General features: G+C 40.4%; 2 protein-coding genes, 1 long non-coding RNA gene and 1 other non-coding gene across 4 annotated transcripts; 2 read left to right on the forward strand and 2 right to left on the reverse strand.

The window, feature by feature from the left end:
• Positions 1–494: 494 nt before the first annotated feature.
• On the forward strand, positions 495–2,526 carry LOC142370008 (uncharacterized). Its single transcript, XR_012767765.1, has 3 exons — positions 495–580; positions 1,848–2,044; positions 2,137–2,526. It is a non-coding gene; the product is annotated as an uncharacterized LOC142370008 (long non-coding RNA).
• An 8,807-nt stretch (positions 2,527–11,333) lies between these two features.
• On the reverse strand, positions 11,334–13,394 carry pomp (proteasome maturation protein). The gene is made up of 6 exons (XM_075452147.1): positions 13,321–13,394; positions 12,896–12,993; positions 12,674–12,734; positions 11,962–12,063; positions 11,758–11,851; positions 11,334–11,669 (listed from the first exon to the last, which is right to left on the reverse strand). The coding sequence occupies exons 1-6, from the start codon at positions 13,321–13,323 to the stop codon at positions 11,602–11,604; spliced, it is 426 nt and encodes a 141-aa protein (XP_075308262.1). The 5' UTR covers positions 13,324–13,394; the 3' UTR covers positions 11,334–11,601.
• A 215-nt stretch (positions 13,395–13,609) lies between these two features.
• Positions 13,610–13,681, forward strand: trnac-gca (transfer RNA cysteine (anticodon GCA)). The gene has a single exon. It is a non-coding gene; the product is annotated as a tRNA-Cys (tRNA).
• A 577-nt stretch (positions 13,682–14,258) lies between these two features.
• Positions 14,259–17,206, reverse strand: c20h11orf65 (chromosome 20 C11orf65 homolog). The gene is made up of 9 exons (XM_075453082.1): positions 17,202–17,206; positions 16,782–16,872; positions 16,583–16,675; positions 16,454–16,507; positions 16,151–16,363; positions 15,854–15,990; positions 15,280–15,450; positions 15,045–15,100; positions 14,259–14,893 (listed from the first exon to the last, which is right to left on the reverse strand). Exons 1-9 carry the CDS (start codon positions 17,204–17,206, stop codon positions 14,856–14,858), a joined length of 858 nt encoding a protein of 285 aa, XP_075309197.1. The 3' UTR covers positions 14,259–14,855.
• Between the last annotated feature and the right edge of the window lie 3,794 nt (positions 17,207–21,000).

The following is a 21,000-nucleotide window of genomic DNA, read 5'->3' on the forward strand; positions in this document are numbered from 1 at the left end:
GTATATGCTTGCTATGTTTCAGTTACACTTTATCACTGTTATACCATAGGGTCAGTTTATTAATCAAAGCCTGTATGACTGTATGAAAAAAAAAAAAAAAACGTAGGCATAGTGACAAATGAAATCATTGCGATGTCACAAAGGCAGTGCGGCTTGCACATGGGAAACACAAAGAGCTGAGTTACAACCTGGAGGGTAATTTGAAAGATTGTTTTAATTTATTTCATTCACTTCTCAGACAAATTCAAATCAATCAAATAGAGGGAGATCTATTGCATTATATAAGGGTCAGAAAGATTTTTCACTTGTACAATGATGTTCACGTTTAACAAAGTTTTGAAGTTATAAAAATAGTTTGTGCACAAGTTAACAAAACTCAAGTAACAAGTACAATTTTAACCCTATTTTGACGCCTGAGTGAATAGCCAATCAGCACGTTGCTTACTGACTTGCCAATCAACCCAGTGCCCACCCACGCGCTAACCAACCAACCAATCAAGAAGCATCAATTTCTGAACGCCAACGATGGAGGAAAAACAGGATGGAGGCCAAACGCTCGTGCTCAGGAAAGATAATTAAGGTAATATTACGATATAGCGAAATCAAAAGTTTGTCGAAGTCGTCCAATAAGCGGAATGTGAAATGACAGGTGTTTGCTGCCAGAAATTGATTCCCGGTACGCGGGAGCGCGCACAGTCTGTTAAATTTAAAAAAGTGTAGCTCAGTGTTGTTCAATTCCGGTCCTCGGGACCCACTGCCCTGCATGTTTTCGACGTTTCCCTCCTCCACCACACGTCATGAAGCTCTGCAGTGGTCTGATAAGGAGCCATTCATATTATTGAGCCCTGAGGAAAGCCCTGATTATGAAGTGGGAGATTTAGCATTAGCTGTTTGGAAGTCAGCACAGTTATGTCAGTTGAACTGCAGTGAAACAACGCAGCAACACACACTATTGCTGGACCGCTACAACCTTGAAGGAGGTTCTTCAATGCACTGGCGTAGTGGAGATAGAGATGGATTCAACTAAATAGTTCATGAAGCAATGTGAAAACACGTTATAGCTCTGTGGCTGTTTCAGTGAGCAGGAACGTCAATATTACAGCAGCAGAGATGGTGAATTGGAAGGTAAATAAACTAATATGTATTATTTTACACTGAGCAATGTCACACTTTGTTAATACTTTACCACTGTTGTTTCCTGTAAGGCTCGATATTTTTGCTCATTTGTCGAAACTGTCTGTAGCACAAACTGACGTTCCCAAATTGGATCTTTTGAAGGACTAACATCTACTGACAGAAGTTAATATTCACACAATTAAGCCACGTTGCGGTTAAATTGCGCATGTTCATTTGACGGGGTCTTTTTGGTCCTTGAATTTTTGCTGGAGAATTGGAGAAGTGATGTGTGAGTTTCCGTCAATTGCCATTTCACTGAGTGAGAGGACTTGTCTGCAACTCTGTGACTCTTTTGTAAATGCGTCAACATGATTGTTAGAAAGTGGTCCAGAAAAACGACGAAAGAGTTGAGAATTTCTGCCAACAGCAGTCAAGTACTGAATGGCACAGTACTAACTGCATGCATGCATGCATGCATATAGCTGGGGACGCACACAGGCTGCAGCTGCTTCTCTCCTCTCTGAGCAAATGAACTCCAACCTCCCGCCTGCAGTGAACAGCTGAGACCTCTGGTGACAGGAAAAGGTTTTTTGTTGTTTTTTTTGTTTTTTTTTAAAGAAAAAAAAAACAAAACCTCCATCTGATTGTTCCAGAACTTTGTTTTCCAACGTAGTTTTTAAAACAACAAAAAGAAACAAATCAATTGAAAAGCCCACTCTGTCTGTTTTCAGGCTTTGGACAACGCGCCGCTTCTCTTTTACATCGTGGCTCTGAAGACGGTGCCGCTGTGTTTGGGTTTTGCGCAGGGTCAAGATCTACCAAAGTAAGAAAGCCGAGGCGGCCCTAAAAAAACCAAGAGGCTGAGAGGAGGAGGCTGGGCCAAAATACCCAGGAGCTCATCGACAACTTGAAGGAAGACTGAGAAGAGGCAGGTATGACACTGGATTTGGTCATTTCTGTTTGTTGTTGTATTGCATTGTAATATTGTCAAACAAATTTACTTCTGTTGTTTTTCTCCAGAGAAGCACGTCGCTGACCAGAGCCACTGTCTCCCAACGCGGGTCAGATTTCTGATTGAGAAACAGCTGGTGTTTATGTTCCAGTACGGAAATTACAGCAAAAAGCCACGCAGACCCCTAGATGGAGACGGATATTAGTTGTTTTTTTTTAACTTTAACAGGATTTGACCACTGAGACCCTCAGCATCAACTTATCAGACATGCTCACATTGTAAGCTCAAACGTCATCTGCTTGAACAGAGTTGAACAAACCACACGGAAGATAGTTGTATCAGCTTGTTTTTCTCCAAATACAGCATTGTATTTGTTGTGTGAAATAGTTTGTAATGGGTGAAGCAGCTTTGTGTGTGTGTTTTTTGTAGTTGTATTAAAAGTTTCCTTCCACACGCAACAGTGTCATCATTCATTCCCCGTTGTTACTTGAGGAAAATCTTTAAACTTCCAGTATGTGAAGTGTCTGACAAGAAAGAATAAGACGCTCGACCTGCTGTCTGCTCCGTGCACATTAACGGGCAGGAGAAGGAGCATCAGGACTCCTGACACCTTTGATTCCACCGTCTGGATGGATAGCGTCGTTGTCCCAGATGAGTATAAAGCTAGAAACCAAATAGCTGCAGGTTTTTGAGTCAATTTTCTCGTGGCCTGTGATTAATAAAAATGTGGATTGGATGAATTATTTTTATTACAACCAGAGATTTATTAATAATACTTATGATGCACTTGAATGTTTGGCTGAACAATTGGCACGAACATGTCTTCTGACACGGCAGAATAGAGAGGTTAGCCTAAGATGTGTTAGTGGCTGAGAGTGGAGGTGTTTGTGCCCTTATGGGGGATAGTTGCTGTACTTTCATACCAAATAACACTGCATCAGATGGTTGTGTAACAAGAGCTTTGGAAGGCCTTTGTTGAAAAGTCAGGCGTTGATACTTTCTGTGGAGGATGGTTTGATTGTCTGTTAAGTAAATGGAAAGCGTTGATTGTTTGACTTATATAGGGTTATCCATCTTAGCTCTGTGCGGTAGTGATGGGTCGATGAGGCGTCATGAAGCGTTTTGATACATTGCCAAACTGTATTGATACTGTGTTGCTGCTCAACACTGACACCTGGATCTTAAAAATCAGTACCGGCAACCCAGTGACAGACTCAACTGACATGCTGGTTTAATGACTTGGTATAGGCTATACAATAATACAATTTAAGGTATTGTATTTTATATCGTACTATTTCATATCTTGATTAAAGTTTAAATATCTTTGATATCTTTAAGGTTATAACATGTAAAAATCAAAATGAAGGTGTTGTGAATGCGTGGATGCTTGTCCTTGAAGCAGGGAGAGGATTTTTTTTTAAATATTTTTTTATTCAAGAAAATGAGTAAAAATAATATGAATTAACTATCAATAAAGTGACCATGAGCACGTTTTAAAATGTCTCTATCACACCCCGGCGCCGCCTCTCAGCCGACACGCCAATTTTGTTTCCCAGTGGCCACTCACTCGTGGTATTGCAACAAAAAAAAAAAAAGAGAGATGCCTGTAAAACTGTTCACAGGACGCCTCCAGCTGTAACCGCTGTTATTTACTCATCTTTGTATTCTATATTTTTAAGTCATGGACTTTTTATCCGTCAAAAAGTTTTCTAACGGCCAGAAAAGGCGGCGCAGCGCGTTGTCGTGCTTGCACCAGTCGAAATTTGTAAAGTCTTTCGCCTTTACATGATGACGTCACGATTTCGTGCCGGCTATTTATAGTGGCGCGAGTCGATTCGGCAGTAGTAGTTGCAATCTTCTCCGTCACAGAGGTGTCTCTACTACGTGGAGGTTACGCTGACTACTCTACCACGACGAAAGTCGAGAAAACAACGATACAATGCCAATGACCACACAAGGACTACTAACAGCCATGATACTGCTGCAGCATCTGGATGATGAAATACTTGAAGTGCCGGCGAAAAGAAGAAGAAAGAGAAGATGGGATGTTCGCCCTGTGCACGAGGACCGACGTGAACTGGGTGAATTCACTGTCCTCGTGAAACCAATGCGTTTGATAGACGAAGAGGAACACGTCGTGTACTTCAGGATGTCTGTGCACCGGTTTGATGAGTTGCTCCGTCGTGTCAAGCCTTATATTCATCAGAAGAGAAATCATCGAAACCCTGTTAGTTCGGAAGAGAGACTTGCAGTCACACTGAGGGTCCTGGCGTCCGGCAGCAGCCAGACATCCGTCGCTGCAAGTTATAAATTAGGAGCGTCCACCGTCTCTAAAATCGTCTCCGCTACCTGCAGAGCAATCTGGCTGGCGCTGAGAGATGAATTTGTTTCATTTCCCAAAGCAGGCGAATGGGAAAGCATCGCTGAAGACTTTTGGAATGGCTGGAACTTTCCAAATTGTCTGGGGTGCATCGACGGGAAACATGTCGCTATTAAAGGCTCACCAAATGCGGGAAGCGACGACAAGCGCGCGCATTCTATGGTGCTGATGGCAGCATGCGACGCCAGGTACCGTTTCACCATGGTGGACATCGGTGCCTACGGTCGTGAGAGTGATGGAGGGATTTTCCAAAGCAGCCGCTTCGGGTCAGCTCTTCTGGAGAGGACCCTCCACCTGCCACAGCCTGCAAACCTGCCTGGGACCACCACTCCTTTGCCGCATGTGTTCTTGGGAGATACTGCCTTTCCTCTCCATAGCAACCTCATGCGACCTTATCCAGGTACAGAAATCAAGCATAATGTTCTATTTCTTATTGTTTTGCTACATTTATATGCATGAGCATTAACTTAGGCTGTAGTTCAGTACAGTGTGGAACAGTTCAGCATTATTAAAAACAGTTTTTTTTTTTTTTTTTTTTTCAGGAGCTAACCTGGAGGATGACAAGGCCATGTACAACTGCCGGCATTCAAGAGCTCGCAGGGTGATTGAGAACAGCTTTGGCATCCTGGCTGCACGCTGGAGGATTCTTGGGAGGCCCGTGGAATTCCACCCGGACAAAGTTGTGGATGTGGTGAGGGCGTGTGTTGCTCTTCACAACATGCTCTTAGAGACGGATGCCACACGGACACCAACGCGCAGCTACGCGCCGCCCAACTTTGCTGATGGAGAGTCGGCATCAGGTGACGTTGTGCCAGGAGAATGGAGGGCACATGTTGCTGGGGACAGTAACTTGCAAAATGCAGGTAGGCTGAGTGTGGCACGTGCTTCCAGTGAAGCAGTGGCTGTTAGAAATGACTTCAAGGACTTCTTCCAAACACCAGGAGGACTTGTGCCCTAACTGTCACTTTCTGCACTGATCCACAGGCAGATGCCTTTTGTAATAACTTTTTTAAATAAAAACTTCCTTGTATGTGCAGTGGTTTGGTGCTTTTATTCCTTTGACCTCATCAAGTCAAAATTTCATGTGGTCTGATTTTCATGGTACCTCTACTTACATAATGGCTGAGCTTGCAGAAGTTGAAGTTTCAATAGGTATGGTGATGTCTCTCTCCACTCCAAATGCCTGAGCATTCCCACCTCTACTTACATAATGCCTGAGCATTCCCACCTCTACTTACATAATGCCTGAGCATTCCCACCTCTACTTACATAATGCCTGAGCATTCCCACCTCTACTTACATAATGCCTGAGCATTCCCACCTCTACTTACATAATGCCTGAGCATTCTCACCTCCACTTACATAATGCCTGAGCTTGCTCAGTTTCAATGGCCCCCACTCTTCCAATCACCACCTCACTGTTTTATCAGTCTGAGATATCTGCCCTTTAACACTAATCCCTGAAAGAAATGATGATGAGATTCCTTAAATAATAAAACCTGGAAGTCCACAGAGCATTTGAGGGAATTGAACCCATGATGATTCCAACCCCAGGCAGCATCCCATTATCCTGAGCAACTTTATTGAACTTTAAAAGTCCTGTGATCATAGTTTCCACGTTCTCTGAGGCTCAAAGCTTTCACCCAACAGCCTGAGCTGTTCAACTGGGCACTGAAAGGTTGAATACTAAAGTTTCTCTTTTCATTTTGGCTTCAAAAATCTTCTCTGAGCTGAACAACCTGCCCTTCCTTTTCTAAAAGCCATCAGCATCCACAGGAGTTGAACCTCCTGCTTCCAGAAGCTGCTCGGTATCTGCCTGAACCACCAAATCACAGCTTCACCCTACTTTTTGAGCTGCTTCCATTCTTCTGTTGGGATGCTGAACTGCAGAGTTTATTTCTTTAAGTGCTTTGATCCCTCATCTTGACAAACTAAAAGCTTCTCAGTCACAGTTTGAGCCATTAAATCAGAGGACAAAACTTTCCATCTTAAAGATTTTCACTCCTTACTTTGGCCTCTAAAACCTGGAGACATTTAGCCTCTTTAGGCAGCACTCAGAGGACTTGACCATATGATCTCTGAGTCCCAAAGCATTTTATTGACCCTCTGAGCTATGCTTTTAGATTTCCAATGTGTTTCCTGTGAAGCAGCTTTGTCCATCAACCCTTTGGTTTGTTCAGCTGATTTGTGTTGGGTTGGGACTGTTCTGTCTCATGCTCTGTATCCCAGTAAAGTCTCTGACTTGTTGGTTTCAAAATTTGAAGACTGAGAAAAATTGAGTGGAACCTGGAAAAAGCTTGAACTCAGCCCCTCTGCCTTCTCTAGCTGCTCTCTAACAGACAGCGCTGTTCTTCCTGACAGCAGTTTGGTCTTTCTTGAAGCTTTTGTCTCTTCATTTTTTAGTTTTGGCCTTCAAAATGGAACCTGGTAGACTTCCACTCGGTACCTGAGACTTCCCAAACTGATCCCTAACAGCTGAGAAACCTGGAAAAGGCTTGAACTCAGTCCCTCTGCAGATCAGCAGGAACAGCTGAGAACAGGACGGATCAGTTTGGAAATGTGCTGAAAGTAGTTTCATGAGGGGACGGTGCTGAGAGCTTCTTCCTCTCATCCTGTTCTCAGTTGTTCCTGCTGATCTGCAACAACTCACATCTGACCGAATATTTCTTGGATGTGGCTGCTTATGGGGTGCTGTTTGTAAAGCGGCTCACGCTGAAAATAACAGCAACATTTTGTCACATTTAGCTTCAAACAATGGTTAAAAAACTGGTGTGAATTTTTGAGAGTCACTTTTTTGCACATTTACAACAATATTTGTTTATTTAAATCCAAATGTTAAATTTAAATTATAACTGAATGCAATTATAAAATAACTTCAAATCAAATCCCCACCCCTCCCAACAATCGGGACTGAAAATATGTGACAGGGAGCTGTGTATACATGATATTGATAACAGATTAAAAATGTAGAACATATTCACACAAGTGAGTCAAAACATATGACTTCAAGAATATGTCAGTATAACTTTCTAAAGGTTCACTGAACAGATTTGTCTTCATTTTTCATTTTTCCTATTACCAAAGCTGAATAAAAAGCCATAAGAAGTGTGTCCAAAGCAACACGAGGAAATATACTTTATATTTGATATGACCGACAGCTGGCTCGAAGATAATGAAAAAACATTGGCCGAGCACCGCTCTTAGTGTAGCAGGAATAATATTATATTCCTGTCTGGCTTTAGCTAATTGGTCCCTCTAATTGCATGACACTTACCAGCCTGTCACTCAAACGCAGCAGCCTATAAAAGCAGGCTGCGGCCACACAAATGGCATGTGTGTTCTCAGCTCTAGTGTCTCACCTCTTCCTGGTTGGCTACCCTCTGACATTTCTGCAGGTATGGTTTGCTGCTCCTGCAGCTCTGTTCTTCTTGTAAACTGAAGTAAATGTGCTTATTGTAGCTGCTTCTTTTTGCAGCTGGTTTCGGTGTGGGCCCTCGCTTGGCTACTGGCTACTGGTGGATTACTGCTGGCACAGCCCTCATTCTTGATGGTATTATTGTGCCGAGTGTGTGTGTGTTTCTAAGTATGTATGTATAGTTTGCCTCTCATGGCGTGCACTTCCTTACCGTCATACATGCCAGCTAACAACTTCTTTTCATGCGTTCTAGGATCTGGAAGGCTGGAGTGAGGCCTTCTGGTGCAGCCTTTCGCAACAACTCCTGCTGCCACTGTGGCCTACACCTGTGAAGCTGAGCTAATACCTTAGCTGGAACTCTGCTGCTGTTTTACCTATTTGGGTTGTTTTGTCTTTTGCTTTTTTTTTTTTTTTATTCATTTTAACGTGTGAGTGGGATTTTCAATTCACGGAGTAACTGTGTTGGATATAAGATCTCTTTTTTTTTTTAAATTCTGCCCTCTTTAGGTGCTGATGGCCTAATGCGGTGGTGGCTGGCCTCTGCTAGTGGGGGCATCTCCTTTTTGTGTGCCGTGTTTAGCCCTGTACTTGTGGACGTGGGCCTTCCTCATTTTGTGTGACTGATGCCCCTACTCCCACATTGCTAGCCCCACCGTTGGCGGGTCTATCCACACCAAGGACTGTATTTTTAATTAATCATACTTTTATATTTTTGTTGTTTATAAATAAATATTTGTATTGGGGAAATGGATTCTCGTCTCCTGCTTGGGTGAGCAAACCTGGGTGCCTTAAAAGATATTCGCATAGCAAAACATTTCCCTGGGTGCAATTCCCAGGGTGGCGTTGTCGGACTTCTTAGTTCCAGTATATCTCATTATAGCAAAATCAACCTATATCTCTTCACCACATTAGTAACACGGCTTCAAAGAGATGTGGCCCACTGTGTGTGACTCCAGAGCAAGCACTGAAGCTCCTTTCCTTAGCATTTAGTTTATCATGGCAGCCAACTCGGTTACAAGCTACTTTATTCAGTTAGGCACCCGTTTAAGGAGAGAAACGTATCAATTGTGGAATCAGAACAAAGTCAAATTGTAACTCTGTTATTCTATTCTCTTTAAAAGTCACAGCCTGATTTACTGAGATGTCCTATATGGTGTATCTGTGCTAATAATAAATTGTAATAATTTGAATTGACGCTGACCTGTATGTATATTCTGCCCAAAACTGCAGATCAGCAGTTTAAGGTTCTTTTAGTTGTTTATAAATGTCTTAATGGTCTTGGGCCTTATCTATCTCATCTGCTTTTAAATTATGAGCCCTCGCGGACCCTGAGGTCCTCTGGTACCGGCCTTTTAGTAGTTCCTAAAGTTCGAACAAAAACTTATGGTGAGATGTCGTTCTACTATTATGGACCTCATTTGTGGAACAGCCTGCCAGAGAACTAACCTGACTCACGTCATCTGGCTGCGTTCACCAACTACACGTGGGGGCGTTCCCTTTCCTCACACAACCACCAGAGGGCGGGAGTCAGGTAACCAGAGAACCTCAGGGCTGCAGAAAATGTTGATGTTTTTAAAAAGAGGCTCAAGACCTACCTTTTTAGTTTAGCTTACAGCTGAATTTTATTTAATTTATTTATGTATTATTTTATACATATATTTTATTTGTTTATTTAATTATTTTTGTTTGTTTTGATTGTTTACTTTTATCTATTCATCCATTATTTATTATTATTATTATTATTATTTAAATTATTTTATTATATACTTATTATACACTTATTTATCCAGTGTTTTTCCTCATGGGGATCTTCCACACCGGGAACTACTTGGTCTGTGGGGTCATTGCTTTGGGGATCGCCCTGGTTCGGGCGGCTGGGGGATCCTGCACTGCAGCCCTGGCTGTGGTGTGGATGCCGGCCTGCCCTGATCTGGGCAGTTCCCCGTGGTGGCGGGCTCTGTGGTCATTGGTGGGCTGGCTCCCGGTGTGGACAGATCCCCTTTCATTTTAGTATGAAAGGTGCTATATAAAAAAAGTTTGATTTGATTTACACGTGAACATCATTATACAAGTGCAAAATCTTTCTGGCCCTTATTTGATCCCATACAGACGCTGGTTTGACGTTACGGCCATCCTGCCGTCACGTGACGTATTTCCCAGCATGCTGTGTAACCATGGCTCGTTTTAAAGTCGATGAAATTGTTGTTACGATGCGCAGTGGATGTTGATATGTATAACTGTAAGTTACTAACTTGAGTATGATTCTGAAGTGTAAGTGAAATTACCCACAACACCGTAAGTTATATAATAATACGTGGCTGGGACTATATATAGAGGTCAGATTCGAGTCTTTCAGTGGCTGGTCCGATGGCGGTGAGATTTCAATTGATTGCTACAGTGAGTTAATGAACCTCTACGTTTCTTCTCTCCCCTCCCTCACCGTCGGCTTTGACTAGCTTTTGTAGATTTCAGTCCTATAGTGATCCACATTTTTACAATTTTAATAAGTCAAACGAAATCAAATTCAGTGAATGAACACCGGTAAGTTTAAGCAAACGAAATAAAAAGCTACTTGAGCTCAATAGGGTCACTATCAGGCTTAGTTGTGTTACACGGGAATGAAAAACCATAACTTATTTGAACACACATTCAAATCGCGAGCTTGTAACATGCTATCAGTGCCCTCTTTTCCTAATGTATTAGTGCTTTTTTGTTTCCAAGTGTTTAAAAACACACTTGTTAAGAACATATAACAAGGCTCAAGCGAATAAATCTCTTGGTTAAAACGAGTTTTCAGTTTTTACAAAAAAAAATAGCAAACCTTTTCCTCCCGTCTGCACAGCTGACTTCTGTCTGATCAGAGCTAATATTTGTTGTGTGTGTGTGTGTGTGTGTGTGTGTGTGTGTGTGTGTGTGTGTGTGTGGGGGGGGGGGGGCTGATAGTTAAAATTTGACATTTCAACAAGCAGGCAATAATAACATCCTTGTTATCAGCTGCAAAAATATAATCACTTACTTTCTAAAATGACAAAGTGGAATAATAAGCCATAGGTTTGTTAACTCTTACTGAATAAAAGGGATGTGTTTCTCTAAAACGTTAAAGAGTACAGGGTTATAGGTTAAAAGTGTGTTGATCACATCCACAGAACTGGCACAAAAAGTAAATACACAGTAGTTTTTACTTATTTTTGAAAATTCTGTAAAATTAAAAGCACCCTAGTACAGTTAAACCAACACCTCAACAGATCAACTTAACTCTCATTCTTTTCATCTTTACCTTTTAGCCCCGTATCCTCATTGTTCGCAGCTGTGTGAAAGTTTCACTTTATTTTATGCATCTTCACAGTCTGACCTGATCAAGATCTAAAAACCAAAGGTTTATGTTGTTTTGACAAACACATGAGATTCCAGGTGACAAACAAGTTTAATCACAACCGTTACCAACTGAAGAAATCAAAGCACAACACGAGGAAGGTTATGAAATTTATTAGAAATAACCAAATTCAAACACACAAAAGCAGCCATAGATGTCCATCTGAGTGACCGCTGTATAACTGCATCTATGTGATTTACAATATCACCAAACACATGTGCTGGCCCATCTCCTGCACGAATAATTTCCAACTCTCCAGTTGCTGAGATTATCACTTCTGTTTTGGAATGGATGATAAAAATGTATGCACAGACAGTAACCTAAACATATGTGTGGATTTGAGTGCTTTGCATGACCCGTGTCTTTCACATCAATCCCAGTTTGTATTCCACCATCATGTGTGGCTCACCCATCATTTCACTTTGGGCTGGATCTGTAGAGAAACAAACACAAGCGTGGTAGTCGCGTTTCATGTTAACACGTTTCAATGTTCATATAAAGGGGAAGAACGGGTCTCTCACCACTGAGGAAGTCCTCGAAGCCGATGGACTCGTCGCTGCCTCGCAGCGTGTCGAGAGCCAAGTTTGAACTTGGTAAGAATGGCAAACGCGTGATCTGGGATCAGAGAAAGGACACAGACACCAGACGTGAGGCCTCGGAGGAGCAAGTTATGGGTAAACAATAGATATGAAGAGAAGTGGCCAATGTCTGGCTGTCACAGCTACCTGTCTGGCTGCCCTGTACTCCATCTGCAGTTTGAGCGGAGCATGAAGACCCTGGATGTTTCTGAGTGTCGAGAAATTCATCTTGTCCTTGTTAAGCTGAAACTGCACCGCACAGAAACACACATAACAGTCAGCAACCATATGACAAAAACACATTCTTAGGCTGCGTACAATTTAGGGTTTTAATAGCTATATGAACGATATCAACTAGATAAAACGATTGTCTTGCACTTTGTTTGCGTCCTTTATCCTTCTCATGAATGTCAATCTTGTTGTTTATATATTTTCCATGTGTATAACTGGGCTTTGTTGAGAAGAAGAAAACCTGTAATTAATTACAGACTTTAACTGGAACTTTAACAGTGTTGAAATCACACTCAAAGCACTGAGCAAGATAATCATTTGAGAGACCGTAAACATCGCCGCAGTACAGACAATGTGCAACAATACACCTGAGCCACATGCAAAGTGGTTATTTACAGAAACTAGCTAGATATGTTGCTAGCAAGAGTTAAGTATGCAGCAGCTGGGGACAATCTGAACAGAGTCAAATCTGCACCCTGATTTGGAAACTGCCAAATCTTAATCAACCATAAATGTAGCCTTAATCGGATTAAGATTGGACTTTAATTAATGACTTTAATGTCATATCCGTGGCTAACTGTTACCCGAGCCACATATATGACATTAAAGTCCATTAATGATGACTTACATTTTTTTCTGACAGCTCCAGCGGGTGGCTTGGAAGGAGCTCATTCTTTACACTGGTAAAGCTATTATGCAGAATAAGAAAAAAATGATCATCAATATGTACATTTCTTGAAGTTAATGATAACTACACCATCAATTACACTTCATACGTGTATGAAGTGTATACAGTTTAAACAGTATAACGTGTGTAGTTTCACGTGTGTAGTTTCTGGTAGTTTCTCACCCGCTGCGCAAAGCATCCTGCACTCCGTAAGCCCCCTGTGGACACAGTCCTGCCACAGGTACACTGTCCCTGAGCTGAGAGCGAAGTCCTCGGCTGTCCTGTGACACACAAACAAGACACGCATCCAAAGTTTATGTCTGGTCGAAAAATAAGTAGAACAAATCAATCATAAACACTAAGCAAAACGGACTTTATCTCGTAAAAGTCGTGGAGAACTTAACTGCTAGCCTGCGCGCTAACTAGCATTAGCTTGAGTGACTAATCGAATTCACAACAACTCGAATTTCCCAGCTTGTAGAGAGAAAAAAAAAGACTTCAAAGCAGATTCATTCAATAAAAGGCTCACATAACTTAAGACAACAACATAATATGCGTAGTGCGGTTCAAATTGAACAATTTATCATAATATAAAAAGGCCACCATACCATTATGATTCGGTTTCTTGCACTTTCCTTTCAACACACTCGAACATCCGGTTGCGTCGCGTTTAGAAGACGACACATCCGGTTCAAGATAAAGAGTGAACGCTAAAACCATAGACATAATCGTCTTCACACAATCTATTGTTGTGATTCACAGTTCAAGTTAAAAGTAAGCGCTTTCTTTGTGTCCGATGTACATCATAATTTATTTCATGTAATATTACACGACAGATGTTCAACATGGCGTTATTATACGAGAGAAGACCTAATACGTAGCCTCACATTGTCGTCAGGGGGTATAGCTCAGTGGTAGAGCATTTGACTGCAGATCAAGAGGTCCCCGGTTCAAATCCGGGTGCCCCCTCTTTTCTATACAACATATTTTACATCTTTACATCTCATGCACATATATTGCATTATTCCTGTAAGATCTTTAAAAAAACATTTATGATATAAAAGACTTAAGAGATAAATGAGTACACGACCGTTTTGAAACATATAATGTTGGAATACCCTTCCCTTCAAAAATCCAAATTTAAATACAGTAAACTTGATTGGTTGAGCCAAACAACTTTGTTTCTTTTTTAAATAAATATCTACAGGTACAGTACAGACCCTCTAGTACCTGACATTTCGCATTGTATTACTTCATGCAAAATCCTAAAAGTACCCCAATTTCTCTGGATAAACAGTGAGCAGAAAGATACAAATTTCAGCAGAAACTTCCACATGAGGGGTCGCTAACCATTTAAGAACAAAATCAGTTTGATTTCTGAATCACGGATGTTCTTTTTACTAAAACCGTGATGATGAGATATCTGATAATGATTACAGCATATGAAACTGTATCTGATAGGCTAGATTTTATTTATAGAAAAAAACACATTCATACACAATATACCAGGAGGATCTACTGGCCAGAGGACTTGCACTGGGAAAACATGCGTGTTTACAGTTTGCCAAGTTCATTTTATGGCTCTTTGAGCTCATCTTGCTACTATTTGAGTATATCAGTAAATCCAACCTCTCTTTTCTCACTAAAGCCTCTCTGATTATTCGTTTTATATACACGATTGCATGAACATTTCAGAAACACTTGTGATGCCTTCAACTGAATTTGCATGTCGGACTTTTAGGTGTGCAAATCATTCAAATAAAACAGTTTTTCCTGTTTTCAGTTGAACTTTTAAAAGCTTTGTGGATACACAACCACAAGTCTGCAGTTACGACCACAGCCGATGTAAAATGTAATTTAATAATTTGGTCTAGATTCATTAGATTATTAAGTTTATTTCAGGACACCAAATTTAATCTCCCTTAAATTAAACTAAATTAAATTCTACATCTGAATGAATGCCTTATTTATATGCCGTGACAACAAACAGAAGGCACGTGACACTCAGAGAGGCGTAACGGGTTGATTACAAATCTTAAAAAAAGTTTCTCCTTGTCAAGTGTTCAAAACTACAGATCGTTGAGCCATCATCCAGTCACAGCCTTTGCACAATGCTTACACTAAAGATTTTATTCTGTTCCGCCTAACTGCTTTCATCAGCCGGCGAACACGAAGGAGAATCTGCAGGGGGGAAGATGGAGACGTGAGACAAACCGGGACAAAAGGGACAGAGGTGAGAACGGCAGGGAGCGTAGAGAAGAAGCTCTCGCCCTAAACATCAAATGGCAGTACAGGAAAAGAAAGATTTCTTGAAAGGAAGAGTAGTCTTTACCTTTGCTCAGCTCTGATGAGTGACTGCAGGCCAGATGTTTCCACTCCTGCATATACCTGCACAGGCACACCAGCAAAACATCAAAATACAGACAATTGAAACCAAAAAATTCAAAATTAAAATGGCATATAGAGAGGAAGAGCCTCTTAGAAGGTCTCAACAGAGAAATTAAAAGTTTAACCGTTCAAAAAGAGTCTCTATAGCAACAAATAGAACACTGAGCAGAGGATCTTACTCCTCAAAGTTGAGAGTGTTAGTCCAGGCTAGGAGCTCTTCCAGCTCCCATTCCAGTATTTCATCATCTCCGTTCTCTTTAATGGTGTCCATCACTTCCTGAGCTGAGCTTTCCACCAGGGCCGCCACGTGTCTGTGTTCTGAGTGAGCCTGGAGGCGGCCTTGGTTATATCTGCATGCAAGGGACAGAGGAGAGATGATGAGGATGATGGATAACAACGGCACGTTGGGCCGAGAGTGACAATTAATACTTATTGAAATGATAGGCTTTGAAACTAAACAAATACTGCTTTTGAACATTCATGCATTAGTATTTTTCAAAAGGGGACAAAACATGCCACGAAAGGATGTGTTTTAAGCCAAACCGGGATGTTTTTCTCTCACTACTAGTTTGGGCGTCTAGGAGTGTATATTGATATCCAACTGTAGTTTCTGGGTGCGTTAGCTTGATTTTGTACAATTTTGGTCTGACTAACATGTTTATGTGCATTTTAAAAGTCCACTTTTTTTCAAAATAACACAACGATTTGGTTTTTCTTCTCGCGTCACTAAAAATCTCACCCACTGCTACTCACATCTGCTGGAGCCACTGGATTTTCCTTCTTTTCCTCCACTTGCCCACATCTTGCCTCCGCTGCAGCCTTGAATAATGGAAGTCCATTCTTTTGTCAGCACCGATCTCTGCAGGCTCATCTTTCCAGAGAGAAGACACCTGTCAGAGAGAAGACAATAAACAGAAAGCCATGCTATTAGTGTCCGGCAATGGGATTGTCTCAAGCTTGTTGTAGCCAGAGTTTATCGGCTTGTCTCAAAGTGCGTCAGAGCTATGGAAGAACAGAAAAGAAAAAAGTTTTTTCTTTCCCCCCCCTCACCTTACAACAGAAAAGCCTCCAGCTGTTGTTCTCCATTCGGCGGTACCAACCAGATCGGTCCTGCTCCTGCTTTAGAGCCTGGCCACGCTTTGTCCTCTGATCCACAGCCATCCTACGTCCCAGCTGGGTGTAGTCCTTCGGGCTGCTAGCGCATAAATCCACAATAGGTCGATAGGTAAAGATCTTGTAGTAAACATTGGGAGGAAAAGTGACCTGAATACGAAGGTAAAAGTTTGATGTCAGCGAGTATGTCAACATTACTGCAATATTTTGCAAATGTTTTTTTCCCTCCTGGGCTCTTACCCCTCCAAGTCGAAACCTGATGAACACTCCAGCAGCAGCATCCAGCAGCCTTGCCTGCCGAACATAAGCTAGATTTCATATCGGTTTAATCATCTGTTTTAATTGAACTGAAGTCACAATTTGTGTTACCTCTCGAGGATTGACAGCTCTTAGGATTGTCTGCGGGTCCTGCTGGTTACAATGGCTTATCAACATTTTGATATACTCAAAGACCTCCCTCGACTGCAGTTCAGGCACAGTGGGACAGACAGTTTCGTTGATACCTAAACCAATGTACTTTAATTTGCACACAGGGAGTTTGAGCTCCCACAGCAGCGCCAGCACCTACCACATATCGTCTCCATGCCCTCTGAATTATTCTGACTGCTACCTGCTGTAATATTTCTAGCTGGAGCTCCTGGGCCTCCTCTTCTGGTAAACTAGAGAGAGAAATACACACGTTTTTTTTTCTCACTCCCCTATTTTATTGACAACCAAGTAGGTATTTGAGCAATAAATCTTTGCTTTGTTGTGACCAACAAATTAAATAATTTATCATTTCCCAGTGATATCAGATAAACATCTTTTCTTTTCTTTTTTTGGTAAACTTTAAGAAGACATACTTCCTAAGAGTTGAGCTGAATTTTAAGGTTTAGCTAGGCTAAAGGAAAATAAACACATTCTAATTTGATAGCTAATATGAGCTAACTTCATAAAACACAAGTTATATAAGATAAAGTAGTCATATAACAACAAAACTCTAAATTACCTCATAACTTCCACAGGAAATTAAAATCATGGCAGTTAACAACTTATTTTAATTGGTTACTTGGCAACGCAGCTTGTCTCGCTCGCTACGTAGGAGGCGACTGATTTTTAGCGACGCTATCCGGAAAGGGAAAAACACTTTCAAAATAAAACAAATTATCTGTAAACTGTGTATATGAATCAAAGGTGACGCTACTCAGTAACATATGTGACATCCTTTTCCTCAACACAAATGTGGATTTTACTGTTGTATTTACTAAAGGGAAAAGTAAGTATATAGTTTTTCATTTGTTATTGTATCAATAGATTTTTCTATGTGACAATTACCCAAAACGAATGTCGTGTTGTAGTCCAAAAGTTGAAATAACTGCAGATAGATGCAATTTTTTTTAAACGAACTAAAGAGAAAAACAGCTGTCACTTCTGAGAAGCTTGAATGCTGGAATTTTTAACATCTCTGACTGAAAACATATCTTTTGACCTATCAGAACAGTTGTTAATTCTATTGCTGTTTATTGAGTAATCTTTGCCAGCCAATCTTGTGTTTACTGTTGACTAGTTAAACCTGACCTCTGAAAATCAACCTCTGAAAATGCGGTGAAGCAAAAGTAGAAAATTTGCTTGATTACTTTTCATGCTTGATAAATATACTTACATCTTACTGTACATCCCACGTCTGGAAAAACACACTAACATTTTTAAGTATTGACCATTAGATGGAGCTATTTAACAACTAACTCTTGCTTCACAAAAAAACACAATTCACATTATTTGTGTGTGTACACAAACACACAAACCTAGCTGCTTCAAGAAAAAACAGTTAAAATGAATGTTCTTTCAATCCCTTTGAATGAAACATTCAGATCAGTGAGGTCAGCTCAGTCTACCCTATAAGTTAGACTGTAGGGCATTTAAGTAGAGTTGTGATTGATCTTTCTGTGGTATAAAGCAAAAATATCAAGCCTTTTGATTTGGTTCATGTCTGACAGAAGCTTACAGAGTACAAGGAGCACACACACATTAACGTGCATGCGCACAGTTACTTTTAAAGAACCTTTTAGCCTTTACACACAAGCAATCTAAATCACCATATTTTAGATGGTTGAGAAGAGACACACAGGCAGCAGGCCTCTAGGCTAACTTTTGGCAGACGTGCAGAATTTGGGGGTAATTTATGTGACATAAGGTCTTCATTCCAGAAAGAACTGTCTGGGCCAAAATTGACTCCTTTAAATTTGAGTGATATTTGCAGCTGACCCAATGGCAAAAAAAAAGGAAAGATTTATGATCAAATTAGTCAAAAATGTTGCCATGATGACAAGAGGCTTGGCGAGGGAATTACAGGTGAAGCAATCCACCTGAAGAAGAACTGTATCAGCTGTTAAGTGTGGTAGTGTTATGCTGTGGGGAGCTTTTTTTTTGGTCAGTGGAAATGGTGGATTGCCCAAAGCTGATGGAATAATTAACACGGAGGACTACTGCAAACCACCAGCCGGACAGCTGAAATGTGGACATAGCTGGGACAGGGGCTGTAAACACAAAATATTTTTTTTGTTGTGGAATTGATGTAAGAGGTTATATGTTACACTGATATGTTTTCAAATGGCCTTTCCAAAATCCTGACCTCGGGACCCTGTTGAGAATATGTAGACTGTTCCTAAAAGTTGGGTCTGTCCTAGAAATCAAACTATTAACTGAATTCTACCGAATCTTCAAAGAAGGAGGAGGTTCTTGATAGCAGCCAATTGTTGATCTGGTCAAAGTGTAATTTTATTATAAATATAAGCTGTACTGTGTTTAGATCTTTGAGACTGCAGGTGTAATCGATAATGTGTTGAATTCAGAAAACTCAAAATATATGTGAAACGTTGTGCACCAAATTTTTTTTTCTATTAAAGATGTTTATTGGAAAAAGAGCAGTTCAAAGAAATCACTAACAACCTCATTTAGAGGAACAGGTATATTCAAAAAGATTAAAACTAGAACCAATAAAAGAAGGCTTTGTATTTCTATTCAAGGTGTTAGTGTGTGGAATAAGCTAAATGAGAACTTAAAAAGTTCTAAAACAGTAGAAAATTTAAAAAAAAAAAGGTATAAATCATTATTAATTGAAATTTATAAAACTATAGTATGATTGATGGACATTGTTTAGCTTTAAATCTTCTGTCATGTTCAGATGTTTTCTGTAAAGTTGTAAAATATCGGCTGCAGTTGTGTTTGCTAGTCTTGTTTTCTTGGAATCATATATAACGTGTGTAATAGGGCTAGGCACAATAAGTTTCTTTTTACTTCAGCCTAGACCCTTTTGGTCATTACATAATCAAAGAAATCGATTGATGTTTATATTTTGTTATGTATTATAATGACCAAATAAAATGACCTTACCTAAAAAAAAATAAAAATAAAAAATTCCCAGTGGCATTAATGTTCATGTTTAATGTCCGTAAACATGTGAGGGGAGCTGCTATTTTTTTGGGATTCACATAGTATAAACAGTAGACCCAAGCCGATAGTCTCCAAAGAAACAGTGCTCATCATTTTGAACCAGAAAAGTTGCTGATATGAACTGCTCACTCCCCTTTTCAACAGCTTTCCCTCTGGCAGACTCAGAGTCATGCGAGCCCGCACCAACAGAATTAAACACAGCTTCTTCCCCATGGCTGTGAAGAGACTGCTGCAGGAACCATGACCCCCACCCCCCAAACAAACTGTACAGACTATTTCCTATATAACATTTTTAACTGCACTTTGATATTTATTACTTGTATTACGTTTTATGCTTGTGACACTGTAGCTGCTTAAAGAGATGCTGCCAAACGCAATTTCGTTGTATTCTTGTCAATGACAATAAAGCTTTTTATCTTATCTTATCCACACTGATGTGCATTATGCAATTATCCACTGACTACATATTCTCAGAGCCTGAGGGCATGTAACAAAACTTGATTCAGATTTTTTACAAAGCAGGAGTGTACTTATTTTTTTTTTCTGTTTTTTTTTTAAAGTAAATTTATTTACTTCAGAGGGTTGTTATTTCATTTTTACTCCAACGAGGATTTTAGCCAGGCTACATTTGGATCTGCATACCCAGGACTTTGGATGTTCTTCCGATAAAGTTTTAATTCCAGAAGACTTACTGTCGACTTTTGACCTGACTCTGGGACTTTACTGATATTATAGTTGCAAAAAGCAGAATGGGAGAGTTCTGTCAGACCCACATACCCAGAATGTGTTACACATCTGTGTGCTTGTGTTGAGAGTGTACTGTAATACATATGCCCCTGCATACAGTTTCCTGTTTACACAGTTGTACTGCGTGATTCTAATTGGTGAAAAAAAAAATTTTTTTTTGCAGTTTATCGGCCAAGAACAACATCAAGCCTGTTCATAAACACAAAGTGCTGAAAGAGTGCAAGGTCAGCAGTCACGAGGCTCTCATTAAGGAAAAGAGGTGACGTCTTACAAGATTATATCTGAATGGCTTCAGTTGACAAAATGGGTGGTGTTGATAGAATGTTTAGTGTTTAATTCACCTCAACACTTCACTGTTCATCTCAGTAGTTTAGTTTTCTAAAAGTGGTGATATTTTAGCTATTAGCTGCTGCGTCTACTGGTAATTTACCCCTCAATTCTAAATGTGCCATTACTCCGAAATCAAAAACTCCTTATTTTCCTTCCTGCTTTTAGTCATTCTACAACCATCTCGAAGATTTTCCCACAGGTCATTTTGTTTTATGAATCATAATCCAATTTGGGGAAATTAATTCAATTTCAATATTTCTGGATTCACACAAAACGGG

Source organism: Odontesthes bonariensis, chromosome 20 (genome assembly GCF_027942865.1).
Source record: "Odontesthes bonariensis isolate fOdoBon6 chromosome 20, fOdoBon6.hap1, whole genome shotgun sequence".
NCBI lineage: Eukaryota > Metazoa > Chordata > Actinopteri > Atheriniformes > Atherinopsidae > Odontesthes > Odontesthes bonariensis.

Excerpts from the sequence above, each read along its gene's own strand:
- pomp (XM_075452147.1), bottom strand. Across the intron at positions 11,852-11,961 it reads AGTACAGGGCAGCCAGACAG|ATCACGCGTTTGCCATTCTT; the intron begins GTAGCTGTGACA and ends CTCTGATCCCAG. Across the intron at positions 11,670-11,757 it reads CTTCGAGGACTTCCTCAGTG|ATCCAGCCCAAAGTGAAATG; the intron begins GTGAGAGACCCG and ends GTTTCTCTACAG.
- c20h11orf65 (XM_075453082.1), bottom strand. Across the intron at positions 16,508-16,582 it reads GAGCTGTCAATCCTCGAGAG|GCAAGGCTGCTGGATGCTGC; the intron begins GTAACACAAATT and ends TATGTTCGGCAG. Across the intron at positions 15,101-15,279 it reads AACACTCTCAACTTTGAGGA|GTATATGCAGGAGTGGAAAC; the intron begins GTAAGATCCTCT and ends GTGCCTGTGCAG.